The 21,555-nt window shown below is 37.3% G+C and overlaps 1 protein-coding gene across 1 annotated transcript in view; it reads left to right on the top strand.

Annotated features, from left to right (window-relative positions):
- MEI4 (meiotic double-stranded break formation protein 4) overlaps positions 1–21,335 on the top strand; it is a 229,234-nt gene extending 207,899 nt beyond the window's left edge. The window contains exon 5 of the mRNA XM_036769437.1: positions 21,066–21,335. Within this exon, the coding sequence (XP_036625332.1) occupies positions 21,066–21,335 (270 nt within the window). The remainder of the gene's footprint in view (positions 1–21,065) is intronic.
- The last annotated feature ends 220 nt before the right edge of the window (positions 21,336–21,555 follow it).

Below are 21,555 nucleotides of genomic sequence, written 5' to 3'. Positions count from 1 at the left end.
TGAACTGTTTACATTCCTACATGGAAAGATGATATTTGTAACTCATGAGACCTTTCTCAGGATTAAGGTCATTGAAGGGAGTTCATTGCATTTTGCAAATGCAATAGTCCCTTAGTAGTTTTCTCTAGGAAGGAGATTAAAACTGCCTTTCTATCACTTCTGTCCATTGCTTCTCTTACTCAGAGCAGAACAAATCTTCCAGTTGATAACCCTTCAGATGCTTGAAAGCTAATTGGCCACCTTGTTATCTTCCCCAGTGGATAGAGTGCTGGGCCTGGAGTCAGGAATACCTAAGTTCAAATCCTGCTTCAGATAGTTATTAGCTGTGTGACCCTGGGTAAATACCTTAATCTTATCTGCCTCCATTTTCTCATCTGTAAAATGAGCTGGAGAAGGAAATGGCAAACCACTCCTGTATCTTTAACAAAGAAACCCCAGATACAATCAGAAAGAGTGAGAATTGATTAAAACAACTGAACAACAACAACAACAATACCAAGGAGCATAGGTGATACCAAAGTTGTAATTTCCAATAATAAATTTACCTGTATCACCTGAAATGAAGGCATTAAATAACAGGTCACAGAAGTCTTCAACTCATAAAGTATTTGAAAATATTTATGTCATCTAATCTTACACTGTATGAATGAGAACATCCAAACTCAGAGAAATTAAGGGAGTTACCCAAGATCACAGCCTAGAGCCTAGAACTCAATATAAGAAGCATTTATTAAGTTCTTACTTTGCAAAGATCTTAACTTGAACAATACTCAAATTGTCCTCTGTTATCCCTTGCTCTTTCAACAGAATGGCCTGTCTCCTTTTCCAGTGATATATATCTCTGAAGGTAGTTTTATATTTTTGTATATACTTAGGTGTATAATTTCTTTTTTCATATTTACTTACCTATGCACATATATAAGAATTTTTGATTGATTATTCCACCCACTTAAAAGTAATGACTTTAATTAAATAAAAATGCTTCTTGATTAAAAGAATCAGAACTAAGTGTGAACAGGCTCTGTTCACCTCTTTGCATCAGTTAAACCATTTGTTGACATGTATGATTATGCCCAAAGGGAGTTAATTAAAAAAGAGTTTCTATCTCAGAATCAGATAAGAGCCTAGGGTCTGGAAGTTAAGAGGAAGAAGTGGTCAGTCAAAAGTAAGCTAAGCACCAACAACCCCAGAGCAACTAGCAAAAAGGGAAAGAGTAGTTTGCCATAATATCTTCCTCAAACCATTGGACCATCTGCTTCAAAAGGCAAACTTTCAGCAGACAACCCAGGCTGAAGGCATCAATATGCTTACCTATTCAAAAATTGAGAGAAGTCCCAAGAAAAGTCCCTCTTAGTGTCTTTCTGTCCAAAGACATTACGATATAGTTAGCTATTTCATTACCCAGATGTTTCCAGTAATCGGAATTTTGGCTTAACCAAAGAGTAACTAGTAATTAGAGACAGATAAAAAATTGAAGTAGAGATCCCAGAAATGTTAGAAATTTTCCTGATGGTCTGGGGTGATGGTATATAAAATTACAATTTTTCAACTAAATTCCCTTTAGCTTCACAAAAGGGAGCCACTTGGATCTAGGGAGCTACCACATTGAATTTAGTATTAAAACAATCAAATATTATAATGTGGTGTTGTACATATCTTTCCCTAAAGTAGAATGTAGGCTCTTTGATGGCAGGGGCTATTTAATTTCTGTTTTTGTAACCCCAACTGTGTATCATAGTCCCAGGAACATAGTAGGCATTTAATAAGTATTTGTTGAATTAAATTAAATTAATTAAAGGTATTATTTTAGACATTGGTGTTACAAAGATGAAATCAGACCTGGTCCGTGCTTTTGAGGATATTACAACATAGAAAGAGAGAGAATTATTAATTAATATTAAAATGACTATAACAATTTTTTTTAAAGTATACTCTTAAGTCATTGGGCTTTCTACTACACCATATAGCATTAGAGATGCAATAAACAGTTGTCCATTAATGGGTTGATAGTATGGTTGAAAGGATCCCTTATCTGGCTACCAGACTTCAACAATATTTTACCTGAGGTTATATGAAATTACACAGTATTTGTGAGTTACAGGAAACTTCAGTGGTCATCTACTGTAGTCCACGGAAGTAATCTGCCCTCTGACATACCCAACAAGTGGTTATCCAGTTTCTGCTTGAAGATCTTCAAGAAAGAGAAGCGGGGAGGGGGGGGGGGGGGCGCGGAGCCAAGATGGCGGCTAGAAAGCAGGGACTTGTGTGAGCTCCCTACCAGATCCCTCCAAAAACCTATAAAAATGGCTCTGAACAAATTCTAGAACCGCAGAACCCACAAAATAGCAGAGGGAAGCAGGGATCCAGCCCAGGACAGCCTGGATGGTCGCTGGATGAGGTCTATCGTGCACGGAGCTGGGGGCGGAGGAGAGCAGAGCCCAGCGTGGGCAGCAGCAGGATCAACCAGACCAGGAGCCTGGTGGAACAAGCCCTAGCACCCTGAGTCAGTGAGCTGTGGCAGTTACCAGACTTCTCAACCCACAAACACCAAAGACAACAGAGAAGGTTAGTGAGAAAAGCTGCGGGGGACAGAGTTCGTGGTTCAGCCACCACTCCAGGGGCAGTGGGGGTGGTGCAGCTACAGAACTACAGCTGCAGTCACTTCCGGCCCCAGGCCCGTGTGATGGGAGGAATTAAGTGGCGGATCAGAGCAGGAGTGCAGAGCCTGCTTAAGATTTGCATCAGGTCCTGGTTGGTGGTTCTTGGAGAAGGAAGAGTGCTAGTGTGGCAGAGCGGGCTGTATAGAAATAGCTCTGAAATCAACGGTGCATCCCCTCAAGCTTGGAACAATGTACTCTTTGCTCTACAAGCAGTCATACCCTGCTGAAAAACTCAAGGGTCAAGGGCTGGGAACATGGCCAGGCAGCGAAAATGCTCAGATTCAGTCTCAGACTTTGGAATCTTTGGTGACAAAGAAGACCAAAACATACAGCCAGAAGAAGTCAACAAAGTCAAAGAGCCTACATCAAAAGCCTACAAGAGGGGGCAGCTAGGTGGCGCAGTGAGTAGAGCACCGGCCCTGGAGTCAGGAGGACCTGAGTTCAAATCCGGCCTCAGACACTTGACACATTTACTAGCTGTGTGACCTTGGGTAAGTCACTTAACCCCAATTGTCCTGCCAAAAAGCAAAAAAAAAAAAAGCCTACAAGAAAAACATGAACTGGTCCCAGGCCGTGGAAGAGCTCAAAAAGGACTTGGAAAAGCAAGTTAGAGAAGTAGAGGAAAAATTGGGACAAGAAATGAGAATGATGCAAGAAAACCATGAAAAACAAGTCAATGACTTGCTAAAGGAGAGCCAGAAAAATACTGAAAAAAATATTGAAGAAAACAACACCTTAAAAAATAGAGTAACTCAAATGGCAAAAGAGCTCCAAAAAGCCAATGAGGAGAAGAATGCCTTGAAAGGCAGAATTAGCCAAATGGAAAAGGAGGTCGAAAAGACCACTGATGAACATGCTACCTTAAAAATTAGATTGGAGCAAGTGGAAGCTAGTGACTTTATGAGAAATCAGGATATTATAAAACAGAACCAAAGGAATGAAAAAGTGGAAGACAATGTGAAATATCTCCTTGGAAAAACCACTGACCTGGAAAATAGATCCGGGGGAGATAATTTAAAAATTATTGGACTACCTGAAAGCCATGAACTAAAAAAGAGCCTAGATATCATCTTTCAAGAAATTATCAAGGAAAATTCCCCTGATATTCTAGAGCCACAGGGTAAAACAGAAATTGAAAGACTCCACAGATCGCCTCCTCAAAAAGATCCCAAAAAGAAAACTCCTAGGAACATTGTTGCCAAATTCCAGAGCTCCCAGGTCAAGGAGAAAATTCTGCAAGCAGCCAGAAAGAAACAATTTGAGTATTTTGGAAAAACAATGAGGATAACACAGGATCTAGCAGCTTCTGCATTAAGGGATCAAAGGGCTTGGAATATGATATTCCAGAGGTCAGTGGAGCTAGGATTAAAACCTAGAATCACCTACCCAGCAAAACTGAGTATCATGCTCCAAGTTAAAATATGGATTTTCAATAAAATAGAGGACTTTCAAGCTTTCTCAGTGAAAAGACCAGAGCTCAATAGAAAATTTGACTTTCAAACACAAGAATCAAGGGAAGCATGAAAAGGTAAACAAGAAAGAGAAATCGTAAGGGACTTACTAAAGTTGAACTGTTTTGTTCATATTCCTACATGGAAAGATGATGTGTATGATTCATGAGACTTCAGTATCATAGTAGCTGAAAGGAATATGCATATATATATATATATATATATATATATATATGTGTGTGTGTGTGTGTGTATGCATATATGTATACACTTATGTTTGTGTCTATGTATGTATATATGTAGGTGTGTGTATATATATATGTGTGTGTGTGTGTGTATATGTGCGTGTGTGTGTGTGTGTGTGTATATATATTGAGGGCACAGGGTGAATTGAATATGAAGGGATGATATCTAAAAAAACAAAATCAAATTAAGGGATAAGAGATGAATATATTGAGAGAGGGTTCTCTAGGAAGGGAAGAAGGGGCAGGTGAGGAGGAATGAGTAAATCTTGCTCTCATCAGATTTGACCAGAGGAGGGAATACCATACACACTTAATTGGGTATCTTACCCCACAGGAAAGAAGGAGGAAGAAGATAAAAAACAGGGGTATGATAGAAGGGAGGGCAGACGGGGGAGGAGGTGAAAACAAACACTTTCGAAAAGGGACAGGGTCAAGGGGGAAAATTCAGTAAAGGGGGATAGGTTAGGAAGGAGCAAAGCATAGTTGATCTTTCACAACATGAGTATTATGGAAGGATTTTACATAATGATTCGCATGTGGCCTATGTTGAATTGCTTGCCTTCTTAGGGAGGGTGGGCAGGGAGGGAAGAGGGGGCAGAATTTGGAACTCAAAGTTTTAAAAAGAGACGTTCAAAAACAACAACACAAAAAAAGTTTTTGCCTGCAACTAGGAAATAAGATACACAGGCAATGGGGCGTAGAAATATTTCTTGCCCTACAAGAGAAGAAGGGAAAGGGGGATGGGAGGGGAGTGGAGTGACAGATGGGAGGGCTGACTGCGGAACAGGGCAACCAGAATATACGCCATCCTGGAGTGGGCGGGAGGGTAGAAATGGGGAGAAAATTTGTAATTCAAACTCTTGTGAAAATCAGTACTGAAAACTAAATATATTAAATAAATCAAATATAAAATGAAAAAAAAAGAAAGAGAAAGAGAAGCCTACCACCTCTTGAGGCCACCTGTTTCACTTTGGAGAAGTTCTCATTGTTAGGGAGATTGACTTGACACTAGGCCTAAATTTGCCTCTTTGCCACTGCCACCCATGGCTCCTGTCTGTACTTGTTGGAGCTAAACAGAAAAAGCCTTATCCTAGATCTCCATGGCAGTTCTTAAGTGCCCAAAGAAAGTCATTCTGTTTGTCCTCAGTTTTCTCTTCTCTAAGTAAACCTACACAGTTTTTTCAACCAATCCTTCCCTTCACTATCCTGGTTGCCCTCTATTTTATCAATAATTTTTAGCTATGGCAGTAAGAAGGGGACACAGTATTCCAGATAAGGATGGACAAGGCCTTAGTTAAGTAGGTTTATGAAAATCCAGTTCCTGGAAGCTATGCCTCTTTTAATGAAGCTTAATACCATTACTCTTTTGTTTTTGGCTGCCACATCACATTGCTGATGCCTGTTGAGCCTAGAGTACACTAAAAACCCACAAATATTTTCTCATATGCTGTCTAACTACTCCCATCTTGTAAAGCTGATTTTTTTTTTGTAACTAAGTGTAAGACTTTGCAATGTTTCTTTTAATTTTCCACTTACTTGATTCAGACTCTTGTACATGGGGCCTTGACCTGGGGTCTGTGAATCCTTTTGTCAAAAAATGTTTTAATAATTGATAAATTGATAAACTGATAACTATCATTATGATTGTTTTGTAATGTTATGTAATTTATCTTAAATCATTATAAAACATACCTTAAAAAAGTTTCTATAAGCTTCACCACACTTTAAAAGGTTCTATGAGGTTAACCACCGCTCTAGCATTTCTAGATCATTTTGAATATTGTATCTACCTTCCAATATTTTATTTATTCCTGGATTTGTGTAATAGGCATATTTGATTACTATACCATCTATATATGTATATAATCATTGGTAGAAATATTAAACATCAACTTTAGGGTTGAATGACCAAGATAAAGTACTATACATTTTCCCCCATCCTTGCTTAAAAACAACAGCAACAAAGAATTACTCACTAGAAGTAGAACAATCACAGCCATATCCACAGAACAAAAAAGGAAAACAGATACAAAAGGTAACAGCCTTACTAATCAGTAGTAGATAATGTTAAATTATAAGGCCCTCACCGAGGACTCTTCCCATACCAGCCTCCACACGCTGACCAGGTATACAAATTGACTCACCCAATTATGCTTTGGGACTAACTTAATGTTTTGCTGCAGAATTTTCGTGCACCCCACCATTGCTCTTTCCCTTATCATCTTACTGCAACGAGTAGCTGACCCCAACTCTGCCCAGGAAAATGAAAAGAGCAAGTGTATGTGAGGTGAGGGGCATGCTTCCCCTTTTCGTGAAGCAGCATCTACGTTAGGGAACTATTAGCAGAGTTCCCAGAATGTCCAACTCTCTTCTAATCCTACAAAAAAGAAGCAAAGATTTACTATAATCAAAGAATTTCTGAGGGAAGTCATAAAGGAAGCCAGCATGCATGAGTGTATGAGGTCTGAAGGAAAGGGGACTGAAGTCCAGCTGAGGCTAATCATTTCCACCCAAGGCAATAAAATAAATTCCTCATTGTTGAAGGAGGCTGATAGAGCTTGTAAGTCAAGCCCTGGGAATAAACCAACCATCAAAGGGGGAGGAGCCAAAAAGTATGCAACAAGTTAATATAAGTAATAAAGGTAAAATCACCAAAGATTTCACAAGAAAAAGAATTCATTAGAAAACTGGAGCACTGGCAGATAAATCAATAGAGAAGATGCTAAAGTTAGAAGGAAAGATAAATACTAAAATGTCTAAGGAATTACATTCTTCTCTAAACAAATATTATAAGACAAAAGAAATTGAACTAACACCTAATGAAATAGAGGGCCATGTGAATTCTGAAGAGAGCAGAAAACTACATCATAGTGTTTCCAAATGCTTCAAGAGAGAAAGAACTCTTAAAAAACTTGAATTACTCCATGCTAGTAAGTCTGTCCAAAGAAGTGAAAGAGAGAAAAGCAAATTAAGAGTATAGAAATGCTCAACTAAGAGAGAGTCTTAAGAAACGCAAACACAATAACCTTAAAAGAACTTGTGATTTCAGTATAAGCAAAACACATTGATTTTGAAGACAGGAAATAGACAAGTTGAACCTTATTGTTGTTTTTCAGTTGTGTCCAGTGTCCTACTCTTTGTGACCTTTTTTGGGGTTTTCCTGGCAAAGATACTTCATTTCCTTTTCCAGTTCATTTTACAGATGAGAAAACCAAGGAAAACAGGGTTAAATGACTTTGCCAGAGTCACACAACTATTAACTGTCTCAGTCCAGATTCAAACCTAGATCTTCCTGACTCCAAGGCCAACACTCTATCTGCTGGGCCAACTCTCTGCCCCTTGAACATTATAGTACAAGGAATAAAACAAGAAAACTCATCAGAAGTTCTAGATACTGAAAACAAATTGAAAGACCAATTGAAATTGAAAACCTATTGAAAGAACTCACAGAATGAATTTAAAAAAAACACAAAAAATCCTATGGTCCAAACTCCATGACACATAGTGGCTAAATTAACCCATTTCAATTAGAAAAATTCAGCAAGCAAGAAGAAAAACCATTGAATATAAAGGAAAAGAAATTTGACTAATATAAGACTATTTTGCATCCAAAAGAAACCTCAGAATAGAATAATATATTCTAAAAAGAAAAGCTCAAGATGCAACCTAAAATGGCATTCCCTACAAACCTGAGCATAATCTAAAATGAAAAAAAGAATATAGACATTCAGCAAAAAAGAAGTATTTGGAGCATGCCTGCCCCTTAAGCAGAAAACTACAAACAAACATTAGTAAATTGTTTAACCTGCCAAAACCTCAAACTACAAAATCCAAGAAAATAAATAAATGCAGGTATCAAAGAAGGAATAAGTAATGTAAAAAAAATAACCCCCTTCTCTGGAAACTATTTAAAGAAAAAAAACTGGAGAGAGAGTCATTTTGGGTTAAAAACAACAGAGGGATCATTAAGAGATTTCTTTCCAAAGTATGCTAGGAGATATAGATGAAAGGAAAATAAAAGCGAGAGTGGAGGAACAAACAATCCTAGAATATTGTGATTCCCCTCAAGTAAAATATATTTTGTGTGTATAATATACAGAATGGGAGGGTACACAGAATACAAAAGAGCATGTGGAAGATAAAGGGAAATGCGTAATGTACAGGGAAATTCTGTCGTGAGACAATGTTTCTATCCTCATTACCTCTCTCATAAATTGATGCTTCTAAGAGTCAGCACAACAGAAGGAAAAAAAAAGCAGAGGTACAACATCTGCAAAGATAATTACATAGACATTAAAAAAGAGAGGGAATTAAAACTCTCTGCTCTAGAAGTTTTAATTCCATGAGGAACCAAAAAAAAAAAAACTAAAGAAGGAAGAAATAAATATGTAGAATGTCAGAAAATAAAAGTTTAAAATAGACAAAAATGTCAGGAAATTTAAAAAGATCAAGAGGAGTAAATCCTTTTCAGAAAAATCCTTCTTAGAAAAAGGTACCCAAAAATTAACAAAAAAAGTGGGAGAGTAAAAGAGATTTTGAAGTAAAGGAGAAAATAGAAGGGGAAGTTTAGATAACAGAAAAAATAAAGAAAAAGAAATCATTAAATAGAACTCCAAAATTAGGGAAATGGTTGACAGACAGGAAGGAAGGGTAAAGTTGTACCAGAGGATTAGAAATATGACAAGAAAAATCAGCCAAAAAAACAGAACAAAAGATGAGTCTTATCATTCAACCCAATGTTTCATTTACATTTATTGGCTGCCATTGTTGATGGAATTTGAATTCTACTAAAATCCCTAGATCTTTCTGAGGCAAGCTGCTTCTAACCATGCCTCCCCAATCTTTTACCTAGGAGGCTGATTCTTTTGAACCCAGGACTATGATTAGATATTTATCCCTATTAAATTTTATCCTATTAGAATCAGCCAGATATTTAAGTTTGCCAAGATATTTTCTGATCCTTACATTTATCATCCATTGTGTAGCTATATCATTCTTATATTTATGTCACCTGCAAAATTGATAAGCATTTCATCTATGCTTTTATCAAAGTCATTGACAAAAATGTTAAAGGTCGTGTTAGGAAAATTATTTGTGAAATTGAGCATATGAACCCTTCTATGAAATGCTAATAAAATTCATTAATGTGATTCATTTGACATTCCAGGTGTTGTATGTGGATGTATTGTTTATGTTAAACTGTTTCTTTAAATCAATGAGATTTACTATTCAATGAATCATAAAAATTTAGAGCTTGAAAGGTCCATATAGATCAATGTTAACCAGTACATTGGTAATTGCTGGCTATATTTATTTATTAATCTTCTAAATTGCTTTCATATTGTTTTTACTTCATAGTTTTAATTTGAGAATTACCAGTGGAACTACGGGTATATAAAATATGAGCAAGAAATGATTACTGTTCACTTGACTCTTGTTTATAGATGTGCCATAAACTTTTTTATTTGGTTTTTTGTTGTTTTTTCCTGTAGCTACTGCTTGACTTTACAAATAGGACTACTATGATTCTCTTTTGAGTCACTCAGTAAAACTTACTTGCTTTACCAGTCATAATTACTATTCATTCAGTCAGAAACTGGATCACAGATTGCGAAGGACCCAACTCCTAGCAAGGTTTACCCCTTAACTTTGTCTATTCATCACATAATGCTAGCCTTATATCGCTAGCTCCCAGCTTGAGGAGTCCTTTTCTGAGGTACCATCCCTTTGTTATTGCACTGCTAAACTCTGGTGCCTGCTTAGCTAAAATATCTGACCCATTAGATAGCATTTTTATAGCACTTTAACATTTGCAAAATGCTTACAAATATTATCTCTTTTAATCCTCACAAGAAGCCCAGGAGATAGATTCTATTGTCAAACCTGTTTGTCAATTGAGGAAACTTGAGGCAAACAGTGACTTGCCAAAAGTCACATAGCTAATGTTTGAGGCTAGATTTAAAGTTAGGTCTTCCTGACTGAAGGTCTAATGCTCTATCTTGGTGATTATGAAGTCTTCCCTTTCCCTTTTTGTGAATCTAGTAATTCTTAAAGAATCCAAGTTCTACATAACAACATAAAAATCCAGAAGTTCACAAAAGCTTATATAATTTTATTTTAAACATTTTATATTTGGACCACCTGTTAAGGGATTTAAAATAAATACTTTCCCTTGCCTCTATTAGACAGTTTAACTCAATGTTTGATAATAATGCAGTTCTAATGAACTGGATGTACTAAAGAACACTAATGGGTAGGAAGAAAATTAGATAAATTTGACTACTTTTCATTTCTAGGAATCTAACACTCAACAGTGGCCTTTGGGGATGTAATTAGGGGGACATCTGAGGCCAAACAAATTTGGCCTTAAGTTTCTAAACTAAATTATTAGAGAGCCCTGGTCATTTATAATCAGTTTTCTTCCTTGTTGCTGATGGGGTTGGATCTGTTGCTTTATAAAAGATGCACTTCATGCTCTGCTTGGCAAATTTATCTGAGCTCTTGCTGAGCAGCCCCTAGGCAATTTTGTTTCCAGCCTCTGGCTTTTGCCTGGCTGGGCATTCATTGATGCTGCTCCAGGAAATCTGGCTTCTGGCTTCTGCTTGGCTGGGCAGGTTTGGATGGTGTCTTCGATAATCTTTACTTCAACATTCTAATGAGAAATATTTCTTGCTGATTTCACCCCCCCCCCCGACTTTTTGGGCATTTATTTTTCATTCAGAAACAGCCATCTGGTGTGTCTCTGTTTCAAGTATCAGACTCTATGTGGTTTAGTCTGACAGCTATGATTACTTTTTTCTTCATGTTTTGCCATAGATACATGATGAAGGTGGTTTAATTAGTGAAATCTTTGCACCCCATCCCAAATAGCCACTTGCCTTGGCTTTTTCTTTCCTTGTTATCTTTGCTCTCTTAGTGGGGATTTGGGGAGGAGACAGAAGAAGGGGAATAAGTAATCAGACCTGAAATGGCTGCTAACCCCCTCATTCCAAACCTCTTTACACCTTCACGCTGTTTTTACCTAAGCATGTGGGTAGAATATTTGGATTGAATTGACCACTAATTAACAAATTATTTTTTGAAGTGATTTTCATGTCCTATGTAAAGTTTAGGGTAGTTCCATGAGAATGTATATTTCTAGGTCCACTTAATGGCCTCTGGGGCACAGATGGACCTGCTTGAGGTAACTAAGATGCAACAAAAGCCCTCCTGAAATCCTGTGGTCTAAAGAATCACACCTAGAATGTTCAGAGCTAGCCTTAGATCCATAAATTGTTCTTGAGCTTAGTTTGTGTGTGTTTTAAGTTTATTGTTTTGAAGAGGGACTGTAAATGGTAGGGCAAGGGGTCCAATCTACAGCCCCAAAGAGAAGAGGACTTCATGCCTTTTTTCTTCCTCCTTGTTTCTGAGAGTTCTTTCAAACCTCTTAAAATAGTTCCTTCTCCTCTGTCCTCCCAAAAAATTAACCTAGATTGTTTCTTCATTTAACAAGTCTGCATTTAAGAATACTACTTCCCAGAATGCTATGATGATACAGAATAAAGCCTTATTTCATGAGGATTGAAAGATAGCTCAAGAGTACTGACCACTTCTTAATTCTCTGTAATCCGAAACAGCCCTCTCCAAAGTACCAGTGTTCATTTTATTGGCCGCTTTTCAGTCCTCAGTTTCTTTGCCTCTGAAGCATTTGTCTCTTTAGAGCACTTTCTTCTCCTACTTACTCCTCCTGTCTAGCCTTGTGTGATATTGATTATGTTTCTATTTTTGTCTACATGAAGTTCATCAGTACCCTTTACTGACTCTTCATCTATATCTTGCTAACTCTGCATGAATGTCTCCTGAAGTGCTTTGTCCTAGGCCCCCTTATTATTTATACACACATGTATATATTTTTATGTATATACATATATGTATGTATATTTGCATAACATGTATATATTGTACATATTGTGTAAATAATACATACATGTATATATGTGTATATATGTGTAAATAATAAGGCCTAGGTCAGAGCATTTCAGGAGACATTCATGGAGAGGGAGCAGGATATGGATGAAGATTCAGTAGAGGAGATTGTTTCAACAATCCAGCTAGCAGCTTCAGTGACGGTGTAAGATGCACCAACAACCAGCACCCAGAAAGCTGCCAACACAGGTCCTTTTGATCTGCTTTATTTAAGGAGAGCAACATTAAGGGGTTAACAATCTTACTTTAATCCAGCATACAAACATCATTTGCTTAGTTCAGGGGAAAAAACCAGCACCCTGAATTACAGACCAAATACAATTCAACATCTGGGTGTACAGCTGGGGAGCTCATTATAATGGCTGGCCCAGAGTCACGCGCCGCTCCTGCTGTGGCTCAGAGCTCTGAGCGAGAACGCTAACCTCTGCGCTTATGTATCCTGTTCAGGGCCCCCGAAGGGCCCCGACCTCACCCAGGCTGGGTGTGGAAAAGTTCCCCACCCCCAGTATCACATCAGATACAAATCAATGGCTCCCAATTGTCTCAGTGCTGAGAAATACAAAAACAACCCACTTTATCCACCCCATTCAAACAAAGGCCAGAATCATTAAAGGTCAGCAGCAAAAAAGTCCCACTTTAATTACTATTACAGAGATTCATAAGTAATATTCATATAGAAAAAGAGAAACAGACAAAGCAAAGTGTGTGTGTATATGTGTGTACACACTCTCAGTGATGTCATCTGATTCAATTTTCATCCCTTTGCAGACATTCTCTAGAACACTATACATAGCCAGCCTTAGTCTCCTGAAATATAGTCCTACATTTCTAACCAGATTTCCCATATGCATTTCAAACTCAACATATCTAAAACAATTCATTTTCTTTTGTTCCAGGCCTCCCCGCTTCCCAGATTTTCTAATATTATCAAGAGCGTCACCAGCATCCCAGTTGTCCAGGCTCACAACTTCAATGCCATCCTCAGCGCTTCACTCTCACTCACCCCATATATACAATCCACTGTCCAATCTTATGGTTTCTACCTTCACAACATCTCTTGTTTCTACATGCATTCACTTCTCTCCACTCCCATAGTCACCCCCCACCCCTGTACAAGCCCTCATCATCCCTTCCCTAGACTGTTGTCAGGGCCTTCTAATTGGTCTCCCTTCCTCGTGTCTTTCCCCAAATCCAATCCATTATCGACTCAGATGCCAAAGTGATTATACTCAAGTATAGGGCTGTACATTGTCATCTCCTTATCATTAAATGCAGGTGACTCTCTTTTCCATCCAAAATAAAATATAAAGTCCTCTGACATTCAGAGCTCATCACAACCTGTCCCCTTACTATTTTCCCAGTCACACTTGATTTCACTCTCTGTTCTCTGTGATTCAGCTAAAGTTGAACCACTTGCTGGTCTCCTTCCCCAGGACATTCTGTCTCCCATCTCCAGATCTTTGCAATGTCTGTTTCCTTTGACTAGAACGCCTTCCCTCTTTAACTCAGTTTCTTAGTTTATCTTAGTTGCCGCCTTTCTTTTCTTCTCCTGTTTCCTTCAAGACCCAACTCAAATGCCACCTGCTGCAAGAGATTTTTCCTGGTCCCCATTCACCCCTACCCTGGGTGCTAGTGACTTTCTCTCTCTGGGATTACCTTCCATCTATTCTAGATATACCTTGAAAATCACTAGTTATTTTCATATCGTCATCTCCTGCATACGTATGCGCGCGCACACACACACACACACACACACACAACCCTTGTTAAGATGTAAGGTCTTTGAAATGTAGGGAGTATTTTCATGTTTTCTCTATATTGCTAGTGCTTGGCACAGTGCCTGGCATATACTAAGAGCTTAATAAATGGTTGTTGACTGACTAATTTTTCATTCCATCTTCAAAGATATTTCAGAATTTTAAAATGTTTTCTAATTTACATAACCTCCTGACCTTTGTGTGGGAAGGTATACCCACAGAGTTTTACCCAGGCCAAAACTTCTTTAAGTGTAATTTAAACTTAAAAGCCACTTGCTATTCTTAGTTGTTATTAGAATAGAAGGCTATGCTTTACTTTGGATAGTATAAGCATATAAATATATATACATAAACATACCCACATATGTGTGTGTGTGTGTGTACACACATACATACCTGCATTCTTCTAGAATAGATTTGAACAAATTGATGAATTTCCCACCAAAAGAGAGCTTTGAAAGGATTCTTTACTATTTCATTCTCACTCTTCAGTACGCCTCACATCTTAAAAGTGAAGAAGATGCCTGCTGTTAGAATCATTCCCATTGGGTCTTCAAGATGGATGCTCCTGCTTTTCTGTTGAGTAAACTCACTCTTTATCTGACAGACTGTAACACTTACTGTTCAGCAAGTCTCAATTATAAATCAAAAGCCCTTGCATGAACCCCACAAGAATAATAGGAAGATTGAAGTGCGTTTAGATTGATGAGAAGACCACAGTAGTTTAAGCCTTCAGTGAAGGATTTTTTTTTAATATTAGAGGCTTGTTAAAGGGGATTTTCTAAGTCTGTGGTAAGCCCAGTATCATTTGGATTGGCTAGTTTTCTTTGCTTGCTTTTTTCCCCTCTAAAACATACTGAAACCATACTTAAAAATTAATTAGGGCAGGGAGCTAAATCTCCAATTATTAACTTAGATTCAAGTTGCATAAGTGCTTGAGGAATCAAGAGCTCCTCAACCTTGACAAACCATGTAACTGGGCACATGACCATGGAAAATGTGGAAGTGAAGGGAGTGGTACCCACCTACATCAGTTTTGCACCCTTCCTTTTCATGGTTTTGTTAAAAAAGACATCTATAGCTGCTACATGTTATAAGTTCCTACTTAGACACTCTTAGCAATATCAAGATCAAATAATGACCCAGGTCATGCAGTTCCTGGATCCTGAATTGATTTCCTGTGTTTATTCCAATATTCCAGTGGATCCAGGATCTCATTGATGTGAATATTCCCTCTAAAGATAGAGATCATACCTTCCTTGCATGCTTGGCCCTTGCCTGTTCTTCTTTGCCCATAAATTTGCCTCAGAGTGTCCATCTTATATGGTGGCCATCTATCTTGCATTCTTCTGACATTATAGGAAGAACGGTGGAGCTGAAAGATGTCCATCAGTTATTTCTCATTCTTACTACATGACCCATCTTTTTTCAATAACATTTTTTTCCTATGACACCATAGTTTTTCCAACCATACATTAGAAAAACCATGTGTCCAAGTATAATATTTAATGTAGAATAAAATTCACATGGTTTTTCATAACATGGAAATAATTGTGATTAAGATTAGTCACTGGCTGACTAAATATATATTTTCAGTAAGCACCTAGCCAAAACGTCATGTCATTGTGGCATGGTACTTGAAGTCAAGAAAACCCATAAATCCTGCATCAGATATTTACTAGATGTGTCACCCTGGGCAAATTACTCGACTTTTCTGTGCATCAGTTTACTTATCTGTAAAATAAGGAGGTTGCATTTGATATCCTATAAGATCCCTTCCAGACATAAATTGTGATCCTGTGACTTTTGGTATCCTTATCATTTCTGGCTGGGTTTTAATGCACAGCTTAAGGGTAAAGATATGGATGTTATTTATGAAACATTAAAACAAGTTATAACATTACATAAAGAGGTTTAATGAAGTATTATATTTGAAATAAAAAGTTTCCACCACAAATTACAAACTACAAAATTTCGAAAAAATGTAGTATGTTGGGGATTTTAGTTATTATTTAATATTTGATGCTAGAGAAATACAAGTGGCTTCATATCATTATTTTCCACCTTACTATTTTAGTATGTGACTGAGGAAACTAAGAACAATGCATAGGTTTAAGGAAACTGACAAGATATCTGTATGAGATTATACTCAAACCATTTTTTAAAAATAGATACTATTTCTGTTATAAAAGACTTAAGAGGTAGAAGATTATAGACCTTCCCTTAGGATTTTTCACAATAAGAGGATATTAGATTAGGAAGGAAGTATAAAGATATAATCCAGTCACCTTCATTTTTAGGTGAGAAAACCTAGACTCAGTGAGATTAGGTGTTTTAGAAGCAATCATGTGGCTAGTAAGTAGGCTAAGCCTGAGCTAATAAGTATGCAAACCTGAGGTCATCCAATTCCCAGAACCTTTGTTTTGCAGTTCTCACAGATAGTAAATTGAAACAAGCTCCTCCTGCACATCCACTCACTGACCTTCTCAGGCAGCATATTAGGCCCCCAGGATGAATGGATAAATAATTCCACCACTGATATAAGGTAGGTTCATGGAGCAAAGGAATATTTTTAAAAAGTATCAGAGAATTTGAGGAGTCCATTTCAACAGGATCCATCTGAACATAGTGAACGTTGCTACATTAATAAAGAGACTTGCCAAGCACCCCTGGCAGGTAGAACTGAGGTGACATTTCAGTAGCATCCCAAGTGCCTCAAGTAATGACATGTTCATCTCTTCCTAGGGTTAAGGCCTTTGTTAAAATGCAAATGTAACTACTCTTAGCTATTAACACTAAGGTAGATAAATTAATTTATCAGGTTATCTGGTAGAGATCAGGATTCTAAGGTAAAAGAATATGGACAGGTATTCATGTATGTTTTGATGGAAGGAAGAGAATGAGAAAAAGAGGATGATAGGACAAGCCCAGGAAGAATCCCTTATTGGGGTTCCTTGGCAGCCAGACAAAAGCATGAGTGCTCTGGATTTTGACAAGAGTTGGGAAGCAGAGGAGAGTGTAAAAAAGAAAGAGGAAGAACTTGAAGCAGAGCAAGGTAGGCACCAATCGCAAACATCACCTACTTCAGAATTTTTCCAGTGTCAGCCATGGATACCAATTAATCTTTAACAGTGTAATAATCTTTTTTAATATTATAATAATCTTAAAAGAAACGGTTGCATACAAAGAACTTTAATTATGTTCCAAGGACTTAATTTCAGTAAAACACTCTCGTAAACACTAAATTATTTTGTTGTTGTGATTAATAACTAGTGACCCACTGGCAATCTATGAGTCTGACATCTAAGGATTGGCCTAAGTTTGGAAAAGTTCTTCTCCTGGTTGGTCTCAGTGTTTAATTTTTCAGCCACAGCAGTTCATGAAAACAATTGACTAAAGTCACAGGGGGATTTAGATGTGTATCAGTAGAGGAGAGATCCAGATAGATGAAATAACACAGGTCTTTGAAATCTATCACAACTTGTAAGAGATCAATCTGACTGGCATCCCTCATGATCCTTCCAACTTGGTCCCCAGATTGGCTCATCTTGCTCATCCAGCGACCAGTCACCCTTCTACCACATTTCACAGAAGTAATCCAAAACAGGGTAGATCTCAGGTGTACTGATACAGTGTTTTTCACCAATGTCTAATCAGTCATGGAAACATCAAGATCTCAAAGAAATGAAATTTTCTCACCCAAAATGCAATGAGGAGATGCATGCTGAGTAAAGGACAGACAACACACTATAAACAAGGAACTATGAAAAAGAAGCAGACTATGTGTCAGTGTAATATGTGAGCAAAGAAGACGATGTGCTGGTCTTGTGTCAGAAGAGAACCAACCAGTGGACAGCCCTGAGCTACTGGCATCCTCATAATGTCAAGAAAAATTAATAATAAACTTTGAAGTTTGCACAGTGTTTTACATATATAACCTCATTTGATCTTCACAATAATCCTTTGAAGAAGGAGTTATTTTAGCCCCATTTTACAGAAGAAATTGAGGCTTAAGTGACTTGCCCTATGTTACATAACTAGTCAGTTTCAGAGTTAGACAGCGAGTCCAGTGATCTTCCCTTTACATCACCAAGCTGCCTCTGTGAGAAAGTGAGAAAACTAAAACATTGGGTTGATCCCCTGTAATTAACTTTTGAGAGGACAGGAACAAGAGTCATACAAGATGAGTAGGGCTAGATGGATTGTTACCTACAGAAAGAATACTTACAATAACCAGATCATATATCCATTGGGATATTTGACCCAGAGCAAATTTCACCAGCCCTGACATTCTAGATCATGGAACATAAATAATAAAAAGGTAAGATAAATCTTACAAGTAATACGAAAATGTACATGACTTTCTCTAGTATTTTTTCTAGAATAATATTCCGTAGGAAACAAAAATATCAGTGCCAAAGTCTTATTTTCAAGTTGAATGAAATATTAGATTGTCCCGTTATCTGATCCATTTTAGACATAAGCACATTTCTTTACCTTCTGCACCAAGAATTAGAAATAGGTTTATAAAATCTCTCTGAGATTTGTGAGATTAAGGTTGCTTAAAAATAGGTGGTAGTAGGCATGTCCTCAAAAAAGAGGTGAAAAAAAATGCAACTTACACCTTTCTTTGAAAAAGTTAGAGAACTTTGGTTTTGGGCTATTAACATATATTGTTATAGTTGATTGATATGTTAACTTGGATGAACTGCTTTTATTTTTCTTTATCTTTTTATTTCTTTGTTGTTCCAAGAGAAGGCTAACTGGGCAGGGAAGAGCAATATATTTTGAAATGAAAGTGACCAAAGCAAAAGAATTAAATAAAAATTTTTAATGTAAAAACAAATGTATGTTATGGTATTCAGGATGTGTTATTGTATTTTCTATTCAGTCTTGAGTGAGTGTGTGTGTGTGTCTGTGTGTGTGTGTGTGTGTGTGTGTGTTTTACTAGACCTGGGATTTCATCATTGCAGGGATCTCTGGGTGAGAAACTTCCTCTTCAGTACAAAATGTCACCTTCTTTGCAATGTATAGGCTAAGGGAGTTGCCTGGGGCACTCAAAGATTATGAAACAGGCCCACGGTCACAGAGCCATTAAGTGATTTAAGCAGAAATTGAAACAGAGTTCTTCCTGGCTTTGAATCCATTTCTTAACACTATGTTTACCATGTTACCTCTTGTAGAGTCTTAAAAATCCTAATCTAACGACTTAAAGTAAGGTAATGTATTTGGCATATTTTATTAAGGATCTGAATTAAGGACCATTGTCAGAAGGTTACTTTAATTTGTTTAAACTTTCATTACTAGTTTCCAATAGTTTAAAACCTTTGATAGTATGCCATAATGGAAAGAGCCCTGGATTTAGCAAAAGGGGACCTGTGTTCATATTTCAGTTTAAATTCTTATTATGTGGGTGACCAGAAGCAATTTAAAACCTCTGGGAGCTTTAGCTTCCTCATTTGTAAAATGACAATAATAATACACTACCAACCTCAAGCTGTTGTTGTAAGGAAAGCACTTTTACTAAAGAAGGTGTATCAGTAAGATAAGTGTCACAATATTGATGGTGACCATGAATATGCCTGTATAGTTCTGTATCTCAGAATGTAAGAGACTCTCCATATAGAAGGCAGAAGAAGTAAAACGTTTATTCAGACACCAGAGGATCAGATCCCAAAACCAGTAACTCTAATTCAACATAGAAGCAGTTATATCCCCAAACCAGTAAGCCCACTTTATCATAACAACAAGGAACTTAAAACACAATATAAGAGCAGGGAACCAAGCTATCCCATAACCTTTCCCCTCTGCCATTCCATAGACACTCACTCACAAATCCTAGATGTCTGCCTCTGTACTGTCCTTCCAAAGTTCTAAGAGAGAGCTTAATAGCTACCTTCAGAGTGTGTCTGTGTGTGTGTGTGTGTGTGTGTGTGTGTATGTACGTACACACATACACACACCCTTTTTAGAGCCAGATTGCTTTACAAACCCTCATAACCTAATCAGTAAAAGGGTGTAGGCCTTCCTACAAACAAGCCTCTCCTAATCAAGCTTCCCTTAACTAGCTTCACCTGAGACTTGTTAATGGGATTAATGGGCAGGGAAGAACTTTAATCACATTAACACCACTGAAGGTACTGACATTTTTTGTCTGTCTTTTTCTATTTGTCTTAAAAATATCCTTGTATATTCTTATTTCAACAGTATATATTCCCCTGGGCTATTGGGGTGGGGGCATAAACATTCTGTTTATGTGCTGTTACAGTGGTAGAATAAGTAGACTTCAGCAATGGAAACCTTTCTTTATAAATAAAGATGATGAAACCATTTTCTGCCATTACACAGATGTCAGTAGATCCCAGAATTTGTGCTTTTAGTCATCTGCTTTGCAGACCTTGCATGGCCTTACTTCCCTTGCAGCCAGCGTTGCCAGATAACAACATCAACACGAGTAAAATATCTATTGTACATTACATTTTCAATAATAATCTTCACTGGAAGCCCATGAACAGGCAAGCCACTCCCAACTTCCATAGATATGAACACAGATGAACTTCAGTCTCATATAGATAAACCTTAACTCAGTTGCATACAAGGAAAAGTTCATGATCTAAACCTACTTCAAATTATCTTCCCCAAAGGTGCCTATTTTATTTTACTTTTGTATAATTGGGTATAATTAATTGGTTCTCATTTTCAGCCCAAAAAAAGCATGAGAATTAATTGTTAGGCATCTTTCCAATGGCACATGAGGAGAATGGGGTGTGGAATCCATTATGAAGGAAAATAAGAACCCTAAAATTATAAGATACTTGAGTCAAGGGACTGTCTTCACTTCCTTTTTGCTCTCATGTAGCAAACTATGAGGTATAGAGAAGATAGTCAAGCAACATATTGTTTTCCCTGTCTGAGAGTATTGGAGTTTTCTAAGTTTGGCTACTACAATATTTTCACCAAGATTATTTTTTTCTTTATTTTTTGTAGGTCCAGGCTGGATATGATGTGACACGCTATGAGAATATTTTCTCTCTCTTCTGGGTTCTAGAACAGCTGCTTCAAGATGGAACAGAGGACAATATCATGCCAAGTATAGGCCCTGCAGAACAGGAGACCAAGAAGTTTCTTGAGCAACTTGATGCAACTGTTCTCCATCTCTCAGATGATTTCCCTTTGTTTACTTTATACTTATGGAGAGTGGGTGTTCTTTTGAACTCAGCTCAGATGAGAACTATTGAAAATAACTCACCTCCCTAGCTATTGATCATATTTCTCAAATATATTAAAGGTGTGTTTGGAAGATTTTGTGCTTGAAAGATTTTCAGAAGAATATTTTTAAAGACTCAGTATCACAAATGTAAAGTGGACTTGGCAGTGAAATTACTCATTTGGCATTATATCATCATTACTATCTTTTTCCTATGGAATCATTTGTTTAATCATTTATTTATACCTATGTTACATAAATAGAACAATA

Source organism: Trichosurus vulpecula, chromosome 7 (assembly GCF_011100635.1).
Source record: "Trichosurus vulpecula isolate mTriVul1 chromosome 7, mTriVul1.pri, whole genome shotgun sequence".
NCBI lineage: Eukaryota > Metazoa > Chordata > Mammalia > Diprotodontia > Phalangeridae > Trichosurus > Trichosurus vulpecula.
Note: the sequence above shows the minus strand (reverse complement) of the source record. Positions and strands in the feature narration are given on the sequence as shown.